The sequence below is a fragment of the Hypomesus nipponensis genome, chromosome 2, assembly GCF_054491055.1.
Source record: "Hypomesus nipponensis isolate SF chromosome 2, ASM5449105v1, whole genome shotgun sequence".
NCBI lineage: Eukaryota > Metazoa > Chordata > Actinopteri > Osmeriformes > Osmeridae > Hypomesus > Hypomesus nipponensis.
In genome coordinates this window covers 8,577,068-8,598,689 of record NC_140362.1, presented here as the reverse complement: position 1 = coordinate 8,598,689, position 21,622 = coordinate 8,577,068, and the positions used below count along the sequence as shown (strand labels likewise).

The window sequence follows — 21,622 nt, the reverse complement described above, 5'->3', positions numbered from 1 at the left end:
TAGGCTACATGTTATTGAACATAATTAATTTTCATCACCAATTATCATAGTAGAACAGCTTTCTCAAGCAGTTTGTGATGCATTTTGGAAACAGGACATGAGCCCCTGGTCTAAATGCGCCACCCTGCTTGAGAGACCCGTTCTCAAAGACTAACTTAGTCATTATTTGGGTAGCACACACATTCTGAATGCCTTCGGCGAAATTCAAATGAGCCATGTTAATCTATACGAGATTAATCTAGATTAATCAAGATTAACGCCAAGATTACAGTGAGATTAATGTAGATTTTAAAAATTAGTCTATGCCCACCACTAATAATTCTACAAATCTGTGTCAACGACATGATTGTGGGCACAGTGCCCTATCTATGTTTACAGGAATCTGTGTGTGTGCCACCAATTTTATCACAGGCACTGTGCACTAGTTCATTTAAATGTCCATTTCACAAAGATTTAACAGATATTAAATGGATTTGTCTGTTTGTAAAAAATGAATTCTTAAGAAGTAGAAACTGATACTATATTTGAATAAACCTTTTGGTGATGGTGGACTATTGAAATGCTGTTGTATGGTGCTCTATAGAGCTACAGTCAATGCAGTGGTATATTACCACTCATTTCCTGTAACTCTGGGGTGAGTGGAGATTTCTATCTCTTACCTTTCCCATGGCTTACTTCCACTCCCCAAGTACAGTTGAGAGAGCTAGGGTAGAGCTCTGGGTATCCAGGCGACAGCATGATGCCACTGGGGCCTCTCACATCCCCTCCACAGGATGCTAAAGAAAGAGGGTAGGAGAGAAGAAGGGATGAAAGGGAGAATGGAAGGTTGGAGGGATAAGGATGAGATAAGGTTGCTCCTCATTGACTGATGTGCTGCTAGGTTCAGAGCCTGCTGAAGGTTGGATTAACTAGATATTGTACACCATCCTCTCTCCCTGTCATTTCATTGTACTCATGAAAAGTCATCTCCCTTGAAGGGGCCAAAACGTTGTAAATATTGCATTTTCAGAGACAAAATGTCAGAGAGCTATTCCGTGTGGCCCTGGGTGCTTAAGACGATGGCATTAGCAACATCAAAACTGTTCTAGCCCTCCAAATGACCTCTTGCAGACAGAAATATTAGAAGCTGAAGACATTGTACAAATACGTATTTCCCGAGATGTTATTGTAATGCGGTATTAGGGAGATGCCTTGGTCTTTACAGCTGCAACCCCCTCTGCCTTCCCAAACACCACAAGCCCCCAAGGCAAATGTGGCCATCCCTCCCTGAAAAGCAGAAACAAATATTGTATGAATGAGCTAAAAAATAAAATTAAAAGTGGATGAGTACACTTGGCAAGGCATGAGTAGGAATCTGATTGGGCTCAAGGCCAGCAAGATGGTGTCTGGCACACCTAGACTCAGGGAGCACAGAGACTAGAGCTGAAGTTAAGGCACCTTTGGAATATGACAGTAATAATATCATATAATAATATAATAACTAATATCACATGTTCTGTAAATCTGCCTCTTCCAACTCCCACTCAATTCAAACCCCAGTCAATTGATTATTTTGTTTCCACTGCAAAGGGCAGCCTGGTAAGAGCCGACTCTTCTTTTCTCTTGACTACAGCAGTGGAATCAGCATCCTTTTCAATTAGCTGATAGTTTGTACTCACTGAAAATATACGAACCATCAATAAGCTAAAATAAACAAAAACCTTATATAACATAAACAAATTGAATGTAATGTTTAAGGAAGCAAAAAGACATATCAAAAGCACGGCTGAAAAAGATCAGGGACCCAGTCTGAAAATGCTGAATTACCAAATACATTTAAAATAATCCAACTATTAACATCCAATTCCCATTCATAAGGAATTCTTTACAAATGCTTTAAATTATGTAGCTATTACAAACCGTAAATGCTTATTTTGAAGAAAGTGTTCCCCAAGCAGAAAGTGTGTTTCTGTTTGGGGCAGTGTAGGGACCAAAGCAGCTGATAAAATGTACCATCACATGTAGGAAGTTGGTGACTCCAAAAGTGGTTCTTCTCACAGAGCAGCAGTTCCTCGTGGCTCAGTCTATACCCTGGGTCACACTGGAAGGATACCGAGGAGCCGATGGATAGGTCATGTCCATGACGAACACCATTGACTGGTATGCCAGGATCCATGCAGGAAAATGTGTCAAGTGTCACAACTGGTTTGGGGCAAATAATGACACAAATATTTAACTATATTTGTGCTGAGAAAGTTAAAGCTCTGTGGTAGCAAAAACAAATAAATGAACACTTTCATTGCATTGTCCATAGGATAAAAGAAAAGTTAAACAGTAGTAAACTTAGATGACATAACTTATACCCTAACGTGATTGTACTGTTTGCAAAACCATTAGTGTTTAACACATTTATGCACAATTTATGTTTTGAGGGAAAATATTATACTATTACACTGAGCTTTGAAAATGTGACCAATCCAGAAAATGCATGTTTTGTCATAATCACAATCTGTGACAGTGAACACCCAGAGCGGGCTTTTATGGAAGGCCAGAGAGTTTTCAGGTGATCTTTATAAGGATGGATCAATACTTTTTTGCAAAGTATGTCAAAATTAAATCGACCATATTTGCTGTCAAATTGTTGTGGAACAACTTCGGTCACTCCGACATAAGGACAGGGAGGCTAGCAGAATGCCGCGGATTTCCGCAGATTTTCAGTCTGAATAACCACAGAAAATCTGAAAAAAAATCAGCATATTCCGTTTGGGCCTGGTGATAAGTTAAGAATGTCAGACAGCTTAGAAGTACGGGCCCTGGACAGTTCCATCGCAACCCAAAAACAATATTTGATCTCACCTTCATAGAAAATCTTAAAGCCGCTGTTGGAGCGGCTATTGTCTGTGGTAAAGAGCAGGTACAGGAAGTTGCTGCTGCTGAACAGGAACTGAGGCACCTGGGTCCCGTTAAAGGAGCCAATCAGTGAGGAGAGCAGATTGGGACCATCGTGGACCTCAAGAAAATCATAGCTGAGCTCTGTCTGAAACCTGAAGAAAAGAGGGTGGTAGGGGAATGAGGAGGGGAAGTACATACTTGGAGTACATTGTTAAATTGTTTAACTGAAAGTTCAAAGCTATTCTATTCTGTCCACACTGAACATCCTACTGTTTATTACACATTTTATTCTGGGGGGGAAAATACTCCATGCACTGCAATTGCTCCAATTATTTTGAGATAAGATCAATGTGTTTCAAGGAATCTGACATAGCATAGATCTTATCTTCACCTTTAGGCTTAGTGGGATCAAAGACAGACCCTGAACTCTCAATTTCTCTATCAATAAGAACTAATGACAAGTTACTAACAGCAAGGGAAAGTAATTTTGTTCATCTTTAGTCAATTGAAAAATTGGAACAGCTTTCAATCCTACAATTAGGTCTGTACATATCGTAAACGAGCAACATTTTATTTTATTTCATGAAAATGCAATTCAAGCTAGAAATGGGAAGAGACATGGGAGAGATAACTTCCATCACCCCTTATTTTTCAGAGAACAAATCTACAGATGACTGGTTTGTGACTGTGCATGTGAGAGAGAGAGAGAGAGAGAGAGAGAGAGAGAGAGAGAGAGAGAGAGACTTTATTTATACAGGAATTGCAGCTCAAGGTGCTCTACATTAAAATCAACAAAAACAATAATACAAGTGATAAAAGTAATAGATCTGAAACATATAACAACCCAGACGAGCCGCACTCTATCTGCGGTCTCTCGAATCTATATTAGATCCGAGCTGCACTTGCAGTTTCCAAACATATAACCAAACACATGCACTCACGCAGTCTTTGTGGTTTCCCAATTAAATTAAAAAACTAAAATAAAGTAAAATTATATTAATGATAATAAAAACTACAAAATAACAAAATACAATAACTCAACAAAATAGATTAAATGTAACACATAAGTAATAGTACAAGTCAAACACAAGCCGCAATCTTTGCGGCAATACAAAGCAAATCTATAATAACAATAAAATAACTACTAAAAGTTGTAAAACCCTTCTGAGATACAAATGTGTTAAATGTTTTGGTAAAAAGGTAGGTTTTAAGCTGTCTTTTAAAAATGTCTAGCGTATTAGCTTCCCTAATATTTATGGGTAATTTGTTCCATTGTTTTGGGGCGTAATTGGCAAAGGCTGCATCACCAGTCTTCTTATGACTGCTTCCGGTGACCTCTAATAGGTCTGCATTTGATGATCGCAGTGTTCTAGCTGGTGTGTAGTTTATAAGGGAGTTAGCAATGTAGCTAGGTCCTTGTCAGTGTAAAGCTTTGTATGTGAGGAATAGGACCTTAGAGTCAATTTTGAGGGTAACAGGGAGCCAGTGTAAAGTAGCTAGGACAGGACTAATGTGTTCTCTCCTTTTAGTTTTGGTTAATAATCTAGCTGCTGAATTTTTTATAAACTGTAGCCTTTCAGTGGTTTTCTTGGGAAGACCAGTGAAAAGTGCGTTAAATTAGTCCAGCCGGCTGGATATAAAAGCATGAATTAACTTCTCTGCATCATTTTGGTTTATGAATAGTCGTACCTTTGCTATATTCCTCAGGTGAAAGAAAGCAGTTTTGGTCACTTTATTAATGTGAGTTGAAATTCAAATCTGAGTCCAGGATTACACCGAGACTTGTCACCTCTGGTTTAAGCCAGGGGGTTAAACCTCCTAGATTCTTAGTAAGTGTCTCTCTTTTGGATTTGGGGCCACATAGTAGAACAGTTTTGTATTCATTTAATTTAAGAAAGTTATCATTCATCCATTTGTTTATTGCCAACAGGCAGCTGGTAATGGAATTGATGGCCGTTGCATCGTTGGTTAGCAATTCTTATGTTTCTTAGACCTATGGTCTCCTAAACTAACATAAAACTTCCTTCCTGTGATATATGATTTAATCCAGTTCAGTACACTATCTGTGAAACCAATAAGCTTTTCCAGTCTATTGATAAGGATGTTGTGATCAATGATATCAAATGCTGCATTGAGATCTAACAGGATAAGGATAGAGACTTTATTTGCATCAGAGTTTAGTCTGAGGTCACTAATTATTTGGGTGAGAGCAGTTTCAGTACTGTGATATTTCCTGAAACCTGACTGCGAGACTTCAAGAATGTTATTTTCTTCAAGAAAATAATTTAATTGGACTAAAACTATATTTTCCAGTACTTTACTAATAAATGGAAGGTTTGATATTGGTCTGTAATTTGCAAGTAGACTGTTAACCAATTTGGGTTTCTTTAATAGGGGCTTTACAACAGCTATTTTGAAGGCATCTGGGAAGATGCCAGTTCTAAGGGATGTGTTTGTAATCTCTAGCAACGGACCTGAGACACTATCAAACACTTGCTTAAAGAATGTTGTGGGTATAGGGCTTTTTAATTTACTTGGATATTTATGTTTTTATTATTAAGTTTTATATTTAAGGAACATGCACCCCTACTCATCAATGGATCTGAAGTGGAGAAGGTCAGCTGCTTCTAGTTCCTCGGGGTGAACATCAGCAACGACCTCACCTGGTCTGTTCACACGGACAAGGTGGTCAAATCGTCCCGCAAGCGCCTCTTCTTCCTGAGGAGACTGAAGAAGTTTGGTATGGACTCAGTCATCCTCACTAACTTTTACAGATGCACTATAGAGAGCATTCTGACTGGTTGTATTACAGTGTGGTATGGGAGCTGCACAGACAGGGACCGCAAGGCCCTACGAAGTGTGGTCCGTTCTGCTGAGTTCATCATCGGCAGGAAGCTTCCAGCCCTACAGGACATCTACCACACACGTTGCCTAAGAAAAGCCGGCAGGATTCTAAGAGACTGTTCCCACCCATCCTTCAGTCTCTTTACCCCGTTGCCTTCTGGCAGGCTTTACTGCAGCATCCGGTTGCGCACCCGCAGACTGGACAACAGTTTCTACCCAAGGGCCATCAGGCTTCTGAATGGACACTGATATGGACATTGATTTACTGCACACTAGTCACTTATACACTGTCACTTTCAGCTACTGGTTGCATCAGTAACATTGCACTACTGTACCTCACTGTACCTCGCCACCAGGCTCCTGTATGGTTATTGACATAGTCACTGATCTGCAATTTTGCACTATTTTACTGTACTCCACTTAGGTTAGAATAGGTTATAGGGTTGAAATAGGTTTTATGTGCATTTAGGGCTAGTATAGTGTATTACTTATTGTTATCTGTAATTTAGGAAGTATTAGGCTTAGTATAGTTGATTATTTATTGCTATCTGTACATTTAAGAAGTTTCACTTATTTAAGCTCAGCATAGATGTAAATTATGTTCTGTGTACTTCTGTGTATATGTTATGTTATGCCAGGTGCTTGCGTTGTCTTGTCTTAAGAATTTCAGTGCCCAGTCTGACCTTGTGTTGTTCTTTGTACCTGACAAATAAAAGACTTGAAACTTGAAGTTTCCATTTAAAACTACTTTGTCATATCTAGTGACACATAGTGATAATAGTTTAGAGAATTATTGTATGAATATTGGCGAGTGCTTGGGTGGCCGATATATAATAACAAAAGTATTTATTTGGTTTTGAGCTCTATAGCAAGATATTCATATGATGTGAATTCACCTAGCTCAGTGATTTTGAACAATAGTTTAGAGGAGAAAATAGCTGCGACTCCTCCAACTTTTTTTGATTTCCTAGAAACTTGGTGAAAGCTGTAATCTGGCGGACACGCTTCTATCAGAGTGGCTGTTGCTGTGTTATTGTTTAGCCAGGTTTCTGTTAAACAGAAGCAGTCTAATTTGTTTTTCTTTGACCAGATCATTAACTAGAAATTATTTGTTATTTAGTGATCTAACATTTAGAAGGGCCAGTTTCATCTGTGGGGTATTAACAGATAAAACAGGGGTTGATAAATCTGTTAGAAGAATATGGATAGTTCTGTGACTTCTAACACTAGTTTCAGGTTTGTAACCATGCATTTTACCATGCCATTTTCTGTTTGTGATGATAACCGGTATGTCTAGTGAAATAGCATGGTGGCTGTCCTCGCGTAGCTTTCTTTGGGGAAGTCTATGTCACTGAGCTGTTCCATCCAAGGGACTTCATCCGGGGGTGCAGATCTGTGCAAGGCCCATGTCCTTGCAGGAGGCTGTTTGAATGTTCTGTTCTGTTTCATGGGAAGTTGTTTGGGATGTATCAGTCAGCTTAGACACAACAGGGATAGGGAGAGCAATTTGATTTGTGGTCAGCAGTACGTGACTGATGTTTGCTGTTAGTAGTTAAGATCCTCTACGGTTTGGGTGGAGTCCGTCAGCTTGAAAACAGTCTGCACAGTTCCAGAACACATTGAAATTATTGATAAATCCCAGTTTGTGTGCCAGACAGACAGATGCCAACCATGTGTTGAAAGATAGTAGTCGACTTAAGGCTTCTTTTCCTCTTCGAAAGCATGCAATTGGTCCGCTGATGAATACATCTTGATATCTGTTGAGTGTGTTCAGTAGCTGGGTGAAATGTTTTAAGTATCTCAGTGCCAGTTGTGTAGGATATCAAACAAACCAGTGTGGATGATAATCTTAGGGTTGTTTGGTTTATTGTTAAGGATTGTTAGTACCTCTAACGACAGTTCCTCGACAGATGTGTTGCTAAGACAAATATTTTCTGTCTTTGCCAGTTTAACATGTGCTGTCATTGCATCTCCAATCAAGATAGTGGTCATATGTGGTGTTGTGTTTGCATTTCTAACGTTTGCCTTATTAGTAGCTGCAGAGCCAGTTCTTATCTTATTTGGGTTAGCAATGATAGGTCCTCGTGCTAGACCAAGGTTAGCCACTTTGTCAGTGCTAGCAGTAGATTCTATAGTGCTAGCAGCGTTAGCTCTTCTAAGAGCTGATGGGCTGTGGATAGTCTTAGCATACCTTGGATCTTTATAATCCTGTGATATTGTTGTCTGATTAAGCTTGATAGGGGGTCGAACAGCGCTCCGAGTGGTCCGAGAGGGGCTTGGAGTGAAAAGGGGGACTCCCGGTCGCAGCAGACAATAATGTGTTGGATTTGCATGTGTGTAGTAGCTACCATCATGGTGTGTCGACGATCTGGGCCCTTCATGTTAGTTAGCTCCATGGCTAGCACTCCCGTGCCTCTTCGCCTTGGATTCCACACACAAGGAAGAGAGAGTTCCCAATGGTTCAAATCTTTCTGAGTGGGACAGGAAGAGAGGTGATGCGGGAAGAGTTTCTGCCTCGTTTTTTTGGCTTTTTATCCTTGGCGCCAGTCCCATCTCCAATGAAGGTAGAAGCGGCACTAGGCCTCTTTGGTTTAGTGCCGAGAGCAGGCCATGACTCATCTGGTCCATCGGCCGGTAGAGAGAAAGCTGGTTCCAAGGGTGGCTCATTAGCCGGTAGCTTAGCCTCCGGGCTAGGTAGCATGAAGTCTATAAAGTCTTCGGTCTCTCTGATATCTAAGAGGGTTCTGACTCTTAGCTCCAGTTCGACTATCCTCTGAGTAAGTTGTTTGCAGTTGTTGCAAGCCATAGTTTCAAAGGGAACAAGCTTTAGCTTGCTTGCCTGTGGTCAGTCTGGGAGAGCAGCCCAATATACTTCTATTCTCCTTGGGCTTCAGTCCCTTAGATTGTTCCTTTTTGTGGTTGTAGTCAATCCATTTGATTTTGAGTAATATCGTGTATAGTATGTATGTGTGTGAGCATGACTGTGCGGGTTAGGGTGGATTTCGGACAGACCTGTCAAAGCTCATCTTGATGGAGCGCCCTGGCTCAGCCTCGATGACCCACTCACAATTTAGTGAGTCCTTGTAGTAGCCTGGCCACCCAGGGGAAAGGATGACTCCGGCAGGTCCAGAGAAGTGTCCCCCACAGGGAGCTGCCACGGCAGAGAAGGATAGAGGGATGGAGTGGGCCGGGTGATAGAAGAAATAGTCTAGTTATTCGTTTCCACATCCTTTCACCAAAGGTAAATCTTTAGCAGGTCCTGGGAATTGAGTGTCACCTCAAATATAATCATGAATAAAATGATGGCATGTGCATAAAATCAATCTTCAAAGGGATAAAAATCAATGCCCTTGCCTTCAAAGGGATAAATATCAATGCACTTGCCTGCTTCTATTACGAGCATGGGGCAGCTGCACTCAACACTAAATTAATGTGAATCAAAGTACCTTCACACTTTGGGATAGGCCCACTCCACATGACCTTGCCTCCTTCTAACTGGCAGACAAGGATGTCTGTTCCCTGAGTCTTGATGAAGCCTTCCTCACACACCACCGAGATCGAGCTTCCCAGCTGGAAATTGTCACCAAACCGCCTGGCATTCAAAGGGATACCAGGGTCCGGGCACTCGTTATGCCCAAAGGCTAAGAAAGTTGGGGCAGAAAAAGAGTACAAAGATAGTGAGATAGACATAGTGAGGGTATGGGGAAGGAGGGGGGATAGGATAAAAAGGAAATTATAAAGTAAAGGAGCTAACAAATTAATAGAAGGAGGAGAAAGATGGGCAATAAATACATCCCAGACATTACATGGTTTTTCTGAATAAGAATTACCTAAGCACAGAGATAAGAAATTAATGTGTATCTGTCAGTGGATGAGAAATGGGCTACTGTACAAGTAAAGATAATAAAGTGACAGTATATTTAGTTCAGGCCAGGCCTGTACAGTGTTCAATAGTTACCATCTGTCCTTACTACTCACAGTACTGTCCTGCATAATTTTAATTGATATGCCCTTGATTTGGTGGTCAAATGTACTTATACAATGGAATAATCAGGGAAGTGCAGAGCCTGCCTGTTATGTACCAAACTAAAAAGTATTGTACCATAAATTCATTCAGAGCTAGCTCTGATTAAATCCTCTATCATTTCAGTTATCCAAGAAGTCAATCAAAAGGATGAGTACTGGCGATCAACATAAAATTAAATTAAAATACCGGTGTCAGATGGCTGCGCGGTGAGGGAGTCGGGCTAGTAATCAGAAAGTTGCCGGATTGATTCTCCGCCGTACCAAATTACCTACTTCCCTCAGGGGGAATGTCCCTGTACTTACTGTAAGTCGCTCTGGATAAGAGCGTCAGCTAAATGATTAAATGTAAAATAATCTGTGTTTCTAATGGTCCATTCACAAAATATAACACAGGTCAAACAACTCACTGCTGTATGTGATGTTGAAACCTCTGCCAGACATGGAGTGGTCAGCCTGGAACTCCAGTTGCAGAACATTTGAGTTGGAAGTCAGATGGGAGGGCACTTCGGCCCCTGTGAAACGGCCCAGCACGGCCGAGCCCAACTGGTCGCCATCCTTCACGGTCAGGAAGTCGTAGGGCGGCTCCAGGTCAAAGTCATTGAATGACAGATGGATACGACTGCCTGGCTCTGAGATGATGAGCCACACACAGTTCAGGTTGTTGCCATAACCCTCTGGGTAGTCAGGAGACAGCACCGTCCCCTGGGCTGCTGTGAAGTTGGAGAAACATGGAACTACGGGAGAGGAGGGGACACAGAGAACACATTTAACAGGTTTGTTTGTTTTTACTACATGTGCGGATCCTCTTCTGGGTGATCACATTCAAGGCCATATAAAATAGTGTATCTGTACATTGAAAGGTAATGGCGCAGCTCGTCGAATTAATCTTGTACACAGTGACACGCTGTGAACATGACGTTTTTTTGTGCTGTAGTGAAGTGCTCGACAAGCACTCAAAGCAATTCAGGCAGGGTGCAAAATAGACATGAACATACTCACATATGCAAATAGGAATATTAGCCGACCACTGGTTATTGTTTTGGCAGGTAATCATTCTTTCCCCGATGACTTCAAATCCAAACTGGCATTCAAAGCGTAGCACGTTGCCATTCAGAAACCCACTGCCCTCCTGATACCCATACAGAGGTGTTCCTGGGTCACCACAACTCTCTTTTTCTATCTCTGCAGGGGAGAAAGAGAGGGATTGGTCCAAACTGTTTTATAGTTCAATCATTATCTGTAAAGAGGCAGGAGAAGGGTGTTTGCCTTGGCCAGGGTCCAGGCCCAGGAGTTGGGGAGGCAGTGTACCTTTATAGTTGATCTTAAAGCCGATAGAGCCCACACTCTCATCCGACTGGAGGTGCAGCCACATTTGATGGGACATGCTGACTACAAGGTCAGGTACAAAGCTGCCTGTTAGGCTGGAAATAAGAGCACAAGAAAGCCAGAAGCTCATCACAAGCTTTTTCCCTGCATCCAGACAGTTTCATCTGAGGGGAAATATTATTCTCAAAAAGTCTTGGCATGCAGGTGAACCAGCAAATTAGGCCTTTGACAAAAAACACAAATTGGTTGTACTAAATACTTACACTTGGATAACTTTTTTGGAATCACCTACTTCTCCTCCATCTCCAATTGTCAATGAGTCATATCCGATTTCCAAGTCAAACTCCTCAAAATTAATCTGGATGATCTGTTGAGGGCCAATATTGGTTAACGTACATCTTTTTTTTAACCTATGTGCAGAACAATGCTGTTGAATCAACTCTCGGTGACTCATTTATGCCAGACATAATAGAAAATACATTAAGTTTCCCTACAATTGTAACAGAAATGTAAAAAGAGACATACGGTAGCTTGGGAATTTGTTTTGGTAATATATGTCTCTCTTACTCATAGTACTCATCAATGGTAAGTTCCAAAACAAATTTAAAAGGATACAAATATTCATATATTACATTTAGATACAATGCAGAAATCCTAAAATTATCAAGTTATGTGATTGACTCATTCAACATTTACCTTGCGTCAAATTCATAAACATTCAAGCAGCTGTTCATTTGCATAAACACCCCTTTGAGAGGGGATTTGGAGACAGCTTTAGAGTGAGGGAGTGGCATTTACGAAGATGGAATATGTAATGCCGTACACATATTGTAAATACGCAGCTTGTGCTAAAACAAAGATTCACATTAGACACTCCTAAATCCCATCTAGTCTATTAATCTTTACTTGACTCATTAAAAACTGTGCAAATGTATCCAACAGAGTAATTTAATTATCTAAATTATGCAAATATCTACCTTACATTTCTATATGTTGGTAAAATGGAACTGTGGTGAGTAACACTTTATAAAACAAAAGGACCTACATTATTGTGTAAATAGTTTAAATGCATAGCAGGGCAAACTCCACAGTAAGAGCAGAGCCAAACAATTCCTTCATTTTTCAAGATTTTTTTTGAATACCAACAGAAGAATATTGCAGGGGATTTTAGCAAAAAAAATTGGGCCTCTACCCATACGGTTAACTGTGTTGGTCATTCCACGCATGCACGCTCCTTACAAGTTGTACCTCCTTGTAAAGGTGACTAATAAGGCTTTCCAATGATATAAAATACAATACCAATTGTTGTTAATGAAGGAGAGGAATAATCGACCAAAATAATGTTTCCAAACTTTTTTTTATAGAGGCAGAGGAGTTTATAACCCGTACTGTGCAAACTGAGGATTTATGTTTGTTTAGAAAGATTTCTGACTAGCTTTTAACTTTCAGTGCTTCCCCTACCATTGTTTTGAAGGTGTGCCCCCCCCAAAAAAACAACCTTCCGCCCCCCTAAAAGTATGACAAAATGTACATAGGCTATGTATATTTTGAAAATTAAATTAAAACGTACACTCTAGGTAGAGATGTTTTCATACAGGCAATTAGCTTATTGCTCGTCGCCTCAAAAGTTTGATTAATTTGCAACAAAAACTTGCGCAACGTTGCCCTTGTTACACCTGTCGATGAGTAGGCCAAGATCCACTGACAGCGTCTAAATTGCAGAGAATTTGACTTTTTCCTCCTCGCGAGCAGCACTATGTGATGCTGGGAATAATATTTACTTCCTTGCATATAGCGTGCTAGCTGTGTTATGCTAGCTAGTTTAGTTTTGACAGCAACATACTGACGTTGCTCGTCCACAAATGCTCTAATAAACACATTGAACAGGGTTCGCTTTTCTTGCTCGGCGACCTGTTTGCGCTGCCAGGTGTCATGTGACTTCCATTGAAAATGAATGGGAGGCAACATTTTGGTTTACTGCCCCCCCTGAAAAAAATACTAGGGGAAACACTGACATTAATTGCTTATCATACCATATAAAGCATTTACAAGTGAGGAGTCAAGCGTACCTTATTGGGGTCGCTGGCAGTGATGATCCACACACACTGGGAATTACTCTCGTACTGAATAGGGAAGTTAGGGGACGTAAAGGTACCAGACGGTCCTTGCAGGTTCGATCCACATGTTTTAACTGAGGAGAATACATAACAAAGAGTGAAACAAACAGCTTCATTGAAAACAGGCAGCACAGCTTTGAGGATAAATTAAAACATGAGGTGTTCTTTGGTACTGTAACTAGGCTAGGCTAATGCAAACTAGAGCAAGCCAGGAAACAAAGCTCTGCTTTTGTGTAACACTGAAACCACTGTATCATCCATTATTAACAGAGAGTCAGGATGAGCACTGCTGCTATCTGCATAAGTCCCCAGGCCATGCCTTAATCAAATTCTTCATCAAACCCAGCCTCCTGGGTCTAGCAGTAGAAGTCTGGGTTTAAATGTGCTGGGTTCGTATGTATCTTATTAGTTTCAGTTCTCACCTTTGCAGACAGGCTTGTGATCGCTCCAGGCAGCGAACACCTCAGCTACACGTTGGCAGGTGATGCTCTTGGATCCCTGAAGCACGTGGTGTTCATCACATGTAAACTGAGCAGTCGCTCCAATCCTGACATTTTTTTAAATGAAGAAACATTGAATTAATACAACGTATGCCCATAGGCACTGCATAAAATAGTTTCATATAAACAAGCTTTTCAAGATAATTTAGATCTGGATACTATGTTATCACTTTGTAGGGGTTTTAATATTAGTCCAACCAACCGAAACTATTGGTTTATATGTTTAACGAAGAGGGGTAAACTGAACAATGTATTAACATTAACCAAATTATGCCAACACCAATGGAATTCGTTATTTGAGTTAAATTAACTACATATTTAATAACATTGCAAATAAAGGAAATCAATATGTTAGAAATCTCCCATTATTATTGTAAATCTGAGAGAGAAAGCAAGAGGTGAGAAAGGAGAAGGAGAAGCCAGAGCTGAGGATAAATCCTCAGGAGATCAATAATCCAAAGAACAATGTTTAACAGTTCCTTTTATATCCAACTATTATCTGTAGAACCACCAATCAGACCACATATTCACCCTTACTTATCAACATATTACTAGCAATGCAACAAACAGTAAGTTACACAATGAGGTATGAGACCCATCAAGTACAGATTCTGTCCAGCAACTCCAGATTTGAGCATATGAGAGGTCGGGGCAGGGTGACACCCAGCCTTACAACTTTAAGAGCACTATCGCAGGACATTACTTTTTTGTTCCATAAACTCCTGATCATTCCATCAGTATCACTTGATAGGGAAATACATCAGTGACTGTACAGCACAGCTATTGTAAGTGTATGAGAAACTTGTCAGTAATATCCCAGGGGTGGACCATATACAGACTTGTTCCACAGAAATTGGACTTTTATCTGGAAACATTGGCAGATCTTTGTTATGTGCACCACTAAATCCATTTGAGGTCATCTCAGCTGGGACTGAATCTACCTCATATTGCATCCAGAGGAGTACAACCCACATACAAACACATAAAACATGTTAAGTTCCAGGTGAGCTAAAATTAATTCAATGGTACATAGGGGAACATAGCTTTTGTTTGAACTGACCCATTTAGACAGTTTAAAAAAGCTTTAATCCGAAAATACATACAGAATTATACATTGAGTGGAAATAGTTTGTGCCGTCTATGTGTCAATGTTTAAGCATGCACATGTGCTTACAAATATGCATTTGTCCGTATGTACCCATTATTTCAACAACAGAGTCATATCCCGTGAAACCAACCATCAATAACACTCACCTGAAGTCTGAACCGGTGCGTTTACCATTTTCAGGCTCTCCAGGGTCAGGGCAGTAGTTAGACACCTGCTTGATCCCTCCCTCATTCACTGCAGAAACAAATGCAAGCATGAACATGAGGCACTTATAAGCACTCTTTTCCCTCAACCCTAAATCCCACCATATGAAAATAAAGGCAATAAATTGCGACCCATGGGAAAATAAAAGGATTAAGTAACATTTAAGCACACTGAATGAGCCTCATTAATCATGCACTGGTCAGAATCAGAAGGGATTTTATTCGCCATGAATGTTTGCAAAAACAAGGCATTTACTTTGGCAGGGAGGTGCATAGATTAAATTTATAGGAATATTGAAACTTAAATATGTGGACTAACTATACAAAAGGAGCAAAGTCTAGCTAATACTAAGGGGGGTCTAGCTAATACTAAGGGGAATAAAATAAAATATAAGTAGTAATCATTTACAATCTAACCTAAAATAACAGATAGTCCAAGAGAACGATACAATAGTGCAAGTGTAGATATACTATGGAGCATAAGTACTATGGATAACTTGAGAACTAAGTATGAAATATTTGGTGGCCAAGCCGCGAAGCGGCGAAGCCACATAAGTGATTCTACCTTTTCTTATTAGGGGCCAAGCAGATAAGCTGCGAGGCACCTATTGTAATTGGTAGTATTATTAGGGGCCAAGCAGCAGCGAAGCTGCTGTGGCACCTATTGTAACTGTTAGTTTTATTATTATTATTAGGGGCCAAGCAGCAGCGAAGCTGCTGGGGCACCTATTGTAACTGTTAGTTTTATTATTATTATTATTATTATTATACTTAGGACTAGGAGTCTATGGCAGCCCATAGAACCGATTGGTGCGAAGTTTTGAAATTTGGCACACTGATTTGGAACGGTCTCTTGATTATCGTCACCAAGTTTCATGTCGATCCCTGAAGCACTATAGCGCCACCAAGGCGTGAAAGTTGGAGGTGCGTTTACGCCCACAACTTTTGAACCGTGAGACCATTTTTCTTAATTGATGTATCATTGGATTCCTTGGATGCAGACGATTCGATTGAACCCTGTGACGTCATTGTCGTCATGATGGTTTTTACGTCATTTGTATTTTAAGAAATGCCAACTTTTTCAAACTCCTCCTAGGCCGTTGCTCCGATTTTCATGAAAATCGCAACAGATCATCTTCAGACCATGCCGTCAAAAAGTTAGCAAAAGGTTATTGATGAGTTAAACCGTTCATGAGTAACGCGCAAACGATTTCGACAAAGAGCACGCCAAAGCGGACGTGAGGCCTTGACTCTGCGACGGTTTACCGTATGGAGACGAAACTTTGATAATGTCATCACGAGCATGTCATGTAATCATCTTCCTAGCACAATCACCTTGATATGTCAAAATATGACTGAATTACAGCTGTTTATTCTTGGGTCAAATTTGACAAAGCTCGCCACGGGAGAAACGGCTTCCTTTTTTTAAATACAGTAACCGAAAGCAGTATTTTCCAGCACCAAGAATAGCTCACTGGGATAAGGCGGGCAGTGCTGCTTTGGAACTCAAGATCGTAGGATCAAATCCAGCCACAGTCATCAAGCATGTCGTGACACTGGATTATCTGTTTAGCGAAACCAGGTATGCCACAGTAGCTGTCTAGCAGTATAATCATAATGGTAATGATAACGTTTCATTGTCAGGGGATTTATACTTAGGACTAGGAGTCTATGGCAGCCCACAGAACAGATTGGTGCGAAGTTTTTGAAATTTGGCACACTGATTTGGAACGGTCTCCTGATTATCGTCAGCAAAGTTTCATGTCGATCCCTGAAGCTCTATAGCGCCACCAAGACGTCAAAGTTGGAGGTGCATTTACGCCCACAACTTTTGAACTGTGAGACTGTTTTTCTTAATTGAGGTATCATTGGATTCCATGGATGCAGACGATTCGATTGAACCCTGTGACGTCATTGTCGTCATGATGGTTTTTACGTCATTTGTATTTTAAGAAATGCCAACTTTTTCAAACTCGTCCTAGGCCGGTGCTCCGATTTTCATGAAAATTGCAACAGATCATCTTCAGACCATGCCGACAAAAATTTATCAAAAGTTTATCGATGAGCCAAATCGTTCATGAGTAACGCGCAAACGATTTTGACAAAGAGGACGCCAAAGCGGACGTGAGGCCTTGACTCTGCGACGGTTTACCGTATGGAGACTAAACCTGAAAGTGTCATCACGAGCATGTCATGTAATCATCTTCTTACCACAATCACCTTGATATGTCAAAATATGATTGAATTACAGCTGTTTATTCTTGGGTCAAATATGACAAAGCTCGCCACGGGAGAATTGGCTTCCTTTTTTTTATAAAGTAACCAAACACAGCATTTTCCCATCATCGAGTATAGCTCACTGGGGTAAGACGGGCTGCTTTGAAAAGCAAGGTCTTAGGATCGAATCCAGCCACAGTCGTCGAGCATATTGTGATACTGGATAATCTGTTTAGCGACGCCACAGTAGCTGTCTAGCAGTATAATCGTAATAGTAACAATAACATTTCATTGTCATGGGATTTATAGTCAAGAAGAAGTGGATTTATTGTACTTTGTAGATACAACGCTGCTACATGTACTGCATTTTGTCTTAAAATGACATGACTGTGTTTTATGATTTGTTTCTTTAGCTACTGAATTTCCATATCGAATGCTGCTTGGCCCCTTCATTGCTGCTTGCAGCTATATTTATTAGGGGCCAAGCAGCGAAGCTATTGTTATTGTTAGTATTATTATTATTATTATTATTATTCTTAAGACTGGGTGTCTATGGCAGCCCCCATAAGCGCATGGTCGAAAGTTTTGAAATTTGGCACACTCATTGGGGATAGTCCCCTGGTCCAATTCACAAAGTTTCATGTCCCATACTCGGGCACTCTAGCGCCACCAACGGGTCAAAGTTGGAATTGTGTTTACACACGCAACTTTTGAACCGTATGTCCCATTTTCAAAAATGAGGGACCATTGGATTCCCTGGATCAAGCCGATTGCAATGCACACCATGGCGTCAATTTCCGGTTATATAGATTTTCCGCTATTTCCAGTTTTATCAAAAACCTTTAAAAGCCTACTCCTCCTACAAATTTGGTCAAATCTTCTTCAAAATGACCAGATATGATCTTCAGACCAAGCCTCACAAAATGTTTCGAAAGATATTTGATTTTCAAAACCGTTTGTCCGGTACAGCCAATCAAATTCATCAGGAAAGCCACCAAACAGGAAATGAAGTCATATCTCAGCAGTTCTTTGAGGCAGTGACACCAAATTTGGTATGCCTACTCGGAACCTTATTCTGAGGATGTCCTCCAAAAATGGTGTCATGTGACTAAAAGGGGGCGTGGCCGGAAGCATAAACGTGTTTTGGCTAATAACTGTTGAAGTGTTTACCTTAATAAAGTAATTTCTTTGTCTGTTGATGTCTTGTGAGATATCAAGCTTGACCATCGATAATATTTCATAACAACCGAATTGATGCGGCCGCCATTTTGGATTTCATGGAAAAGTGTAAAAACCTTTTACACGCCCCAAATTTTGTCCAATGTTTACTAAATTTGGCATAGATGATCTTCAGACCAAGCTTCACAAAGGTGTCACATGGACTTTCCATTTTCAAAACCGTTTGTTCGGTAGAGCCGATCAAAGGCGGCGGCAAAGCCGCAAAAAACACGTGAGAGCGTAACTCAGCAACCATTTGTGCGATTTCCTACGAGGAGCAGAGGAGGCGTGTGGTGTTATACCAGAAAAAAAACATTTGAACACTCAGTACTCTTGAACGCAAACAGATATTTCAACCAAACTTGGTGTGTTGCATGAGTGCAACAGGTTAATGTGACTTAATTGTTGCGCAGGTGCTATGGAGGCCATGTCCTGCTCTGGACTGCTTGGCCCCTCCATTGCTGCTTGCAGCTATATTTAGGATTCCTCCTAAATTTGGCACACTCATTAAGGACAGTTCCTTCTACACCTACACCAAGTTTAATGTCTCCCATTAGACCACTTTAGCGCCACCAATGGGTCAAAGTTGGACTTGTGTTTACACATGCAACTTTTGAACCGTATGACTGATTTTCAAAAATGAGGTAACTTTGGATTCCCTGGATCCAGACGAATTCAACGCACCCTATGACGTCAATTTCCGGTTATATAGATTTTCCGCAATTTCCGGTTTTATCAAAAACCTTTGAAAGCCTACTCCTCCTACAATTTTTGTCAAATCTTCTTCAAAATGACCAGAGATGATCGTCAGGCCAAGCCTCACAAAAGTTATTTATTGGAATTTTGATCCTCACAACCGTTTGTCCGGTACAGCCAATCAAATTTAGCAGAAAAGCAGCCAAACAGGAAGTGAAATCATATCTCAGCAAATCTTTGAGATATCAACACCAAACCTGGTATGATGACTCAGAACCCTCTTCTGAGGATATCTAGACAATTTGGTGTCACGTGATCACTGGGCGTGGCCGCAGGAAGCAAAAATGTGTTTTGCCCAATAACTATTGATTTGTTTGCCTTTATTGAGTGATTCCTTTGTTTCATGATATCTTGGGACATCCCGTATGTAAATCATAATAATTTGTGATAATATCCGAATTGATGCGGCCGCCATTTTGAATTCATTGAAAAACGTTTTTTCTCTACTCCTCCTACACATGTTGTCCAATCTTCACCAAATTTAGCAGAGATTATCTTCAGACCAAGCCTCACAAAAGCGAACACATGGTTTTCTGATTTTCGAAATCGTTTTTCCAATACAGGCAATCAAAATGTGCCGTTAGGCAAACAAACCGGAAGTTGGGTTGTATCTCAACAAATCTTTGATGGATTCACACCGAACTTGCTGCGTGTCCTCGTTACCCTCTTCTGAGGATGGCTAAAATGTTTTCTGGGTTATTTGACTGCTTGGCCACCTCATTGCTGCTTGCAGCTATATTTGGAATTGGTCAGATTTGGTATCCCATTGGTAATTCTGCAGAATTTATTTTTTCATACAGTTACAATTTGTCAAGAATAAAAAAAATTCAATGGTCGCAGTGTTTGGAGGAATCCGCCATTACTGCTTGCAGTTATATTTAAGATTCCTCTGTCAGGAGGAAACCTATTGTTATTATTAGGGTTCCTCCGGTAGGAGGGAACCCTATTGTTATTGGTGGTTTTATTATTATGTTTTACCCATGGGAGTCAATGGCAGCCCCTAGAGCACAATGGTAAAAAGTTGTGAAATTTGGCATGTTGAAACTGCAGACCATTAGTAACTACCATACCAAACATGGGCCATGTGAGACAATAGGTGGCGCTACAGGCCACGCCCCAAAATGTCTATTTTTTTGAAGTGATGCCATTTGCAGGCCATAAGTCCCAAAATGCTGAAATTCATTACAGATACCTTATTTCTCATGAGGAACAAAAAAGCCTCTAGAACCTATAACGGCCGCCATATTGGATTTTTCTGTACAATAAAGATTGAGGAAACACGTTTTTTCGCTACTCCTCCGACATTTTTGGTTAAAATGTTCTTCAAAGTTGCCAGAGAGGATCTCCAGACTGAGCCTCACAAAAGTTATCAATAGGATTTTTGATTTTCAAAACCGTTTGTCCAGTACAGCCAATCAAAATCATCAACAAAGGAACCAAACAGGAAGTTGGGTCAAATCTCAGCAAATCTTTGAGATATCAACACCAAACTTGGTATATCGGTGGAAGACAATACAACATGTTCCCATGTGAAAAATTGACTTAATATCTTAAAAAATGACTGACATGAATCAAATCAAATTTATCGCTAACGCTAAAATAATGCTTTACACATCCACCGGTCTAAAACGGATACTCTGATACTATCAATAGTTCATATGAAGACTCTTGAGAATGTTTAGTATTCAAATCTGATTTTTTTTTAATGTAAGATGAAAAGTAGATTTTTGGTGAATATTTGAAACATGCATGCTTGGCTAATTTCAGAGCTATTTTGGCTGAATCCTCTCTCCCCTCCTCCTGCCCGCGCGTGCTCCAGATCCTCACACACACTCAGCCTTCCCTTGACACACGCGCGGCCAAGACGCACACGCAACATTTCAGGAGAGTGTGGGCTGACCAAGCCCCCACTCATTCCTTGGTCTTTAGCAAAGGCCCATGTGGATCCTGAAACATTGATAGTATAGACCAAGAGTAACTACCACACCACAAATGGCCCAACATTACCCATAGGTGGCGCTACAGGCCACGCCCTGAAGCACAAAGATACAAGGCTCTCTGGAATAGTTAGGCTCACCAAGCCCCCTCCCTTCACTTCTTGGCTTGAAATAAAGGCCCATGTGGATCTTGTTGGTATTGCATTTCCGATTTTGTATGCAATGGTAAAAAGTTCTCCATATCCTGAAACAGTGATAGTATAGGCCATGAGTAACTACTACACCACAAATGACCCACCATTATCCATAGGTGGCGCTACGGCCACCCCCCAATTGTCCATTTTCAATGTGCTGCCATTTGCATCCCATTTGTCCCAAAATTCAGAAATTCATAACATATGCCTTATTTCTCATGAGGAACAAAAAAGCCTCTAGAACCTATAACGGCACCCACACAAATCTGAAAAAAAGTTGAATGTAAGATGAAAAGTAGATTTTT

The 21,622-nt window shown here is 40.6% G+C and overlaps 1 protein-coding gene across 1 annotated transcript in view; it reads right to left on the bottom strand.

Annotated features, from left to right (window-relative positions):
• Nucleotides 1–648: 648 nt before the first annotated feature.
• Nucleotides 649–21,622, bottom strand: part of LOC146300657 (CUB and sushi domain-containing protein 3-like) — a 238,536-nt gene continuing 217,562 nt past the window's right edge. The window contains exons 8-19 of the mRNA XM_084709773.1: nucleotides 14,939–15,026; nucleotides 13,607–13,731; nucleotides 13,137–13,258; nucleotides 11,331–11,434; nucleotides 11,050–11,162; nucleotides 10,741–10,923; nucleotides 10,149–10,475; nucleotides 9,162–9,356; nucleotides 8,728–8,866; nucleotides 2,836–3,023; nucleotides 1,993–2,181; nucleotides 649–776 (exon numbers count right to left, since the gene is read on the bottom strand). Of these exons, the coding sequence (XP_084565899.1) occupies nucleotides 649–776; nucleotides 1,993–2,181; nucleotides 2,836–3,023; nucleotides 8,728–8,866; nucleotides 9,162–9,356; nucleotides 10,149–10,475; nucleotides 10,741–10,923; nucleotides 11,050–11,162; nucleotides 11,331–11,434; nucleotides 13,137–13,258; nucleotides 13,607–13,731; nucleotides 14,939–15,026 (1,901 nt within the window). The remainder of the gene's footprint in view (nucleotides 777–1,992; nucleotides 2,182–2,835; nucleotides 3,024–8,727; nucleotides 8,867–9,161; nucleotides 9,357–10,148; nucleotides 10,476–10,740; nucleotides 10,924–11,049; nucleotides 11,163–11,330; nucleotides 11,435–13,136; nucleotides 13,259–13,606; nucleotides 13,732–14,938; nucleotides 15,027–21,622) is intronic.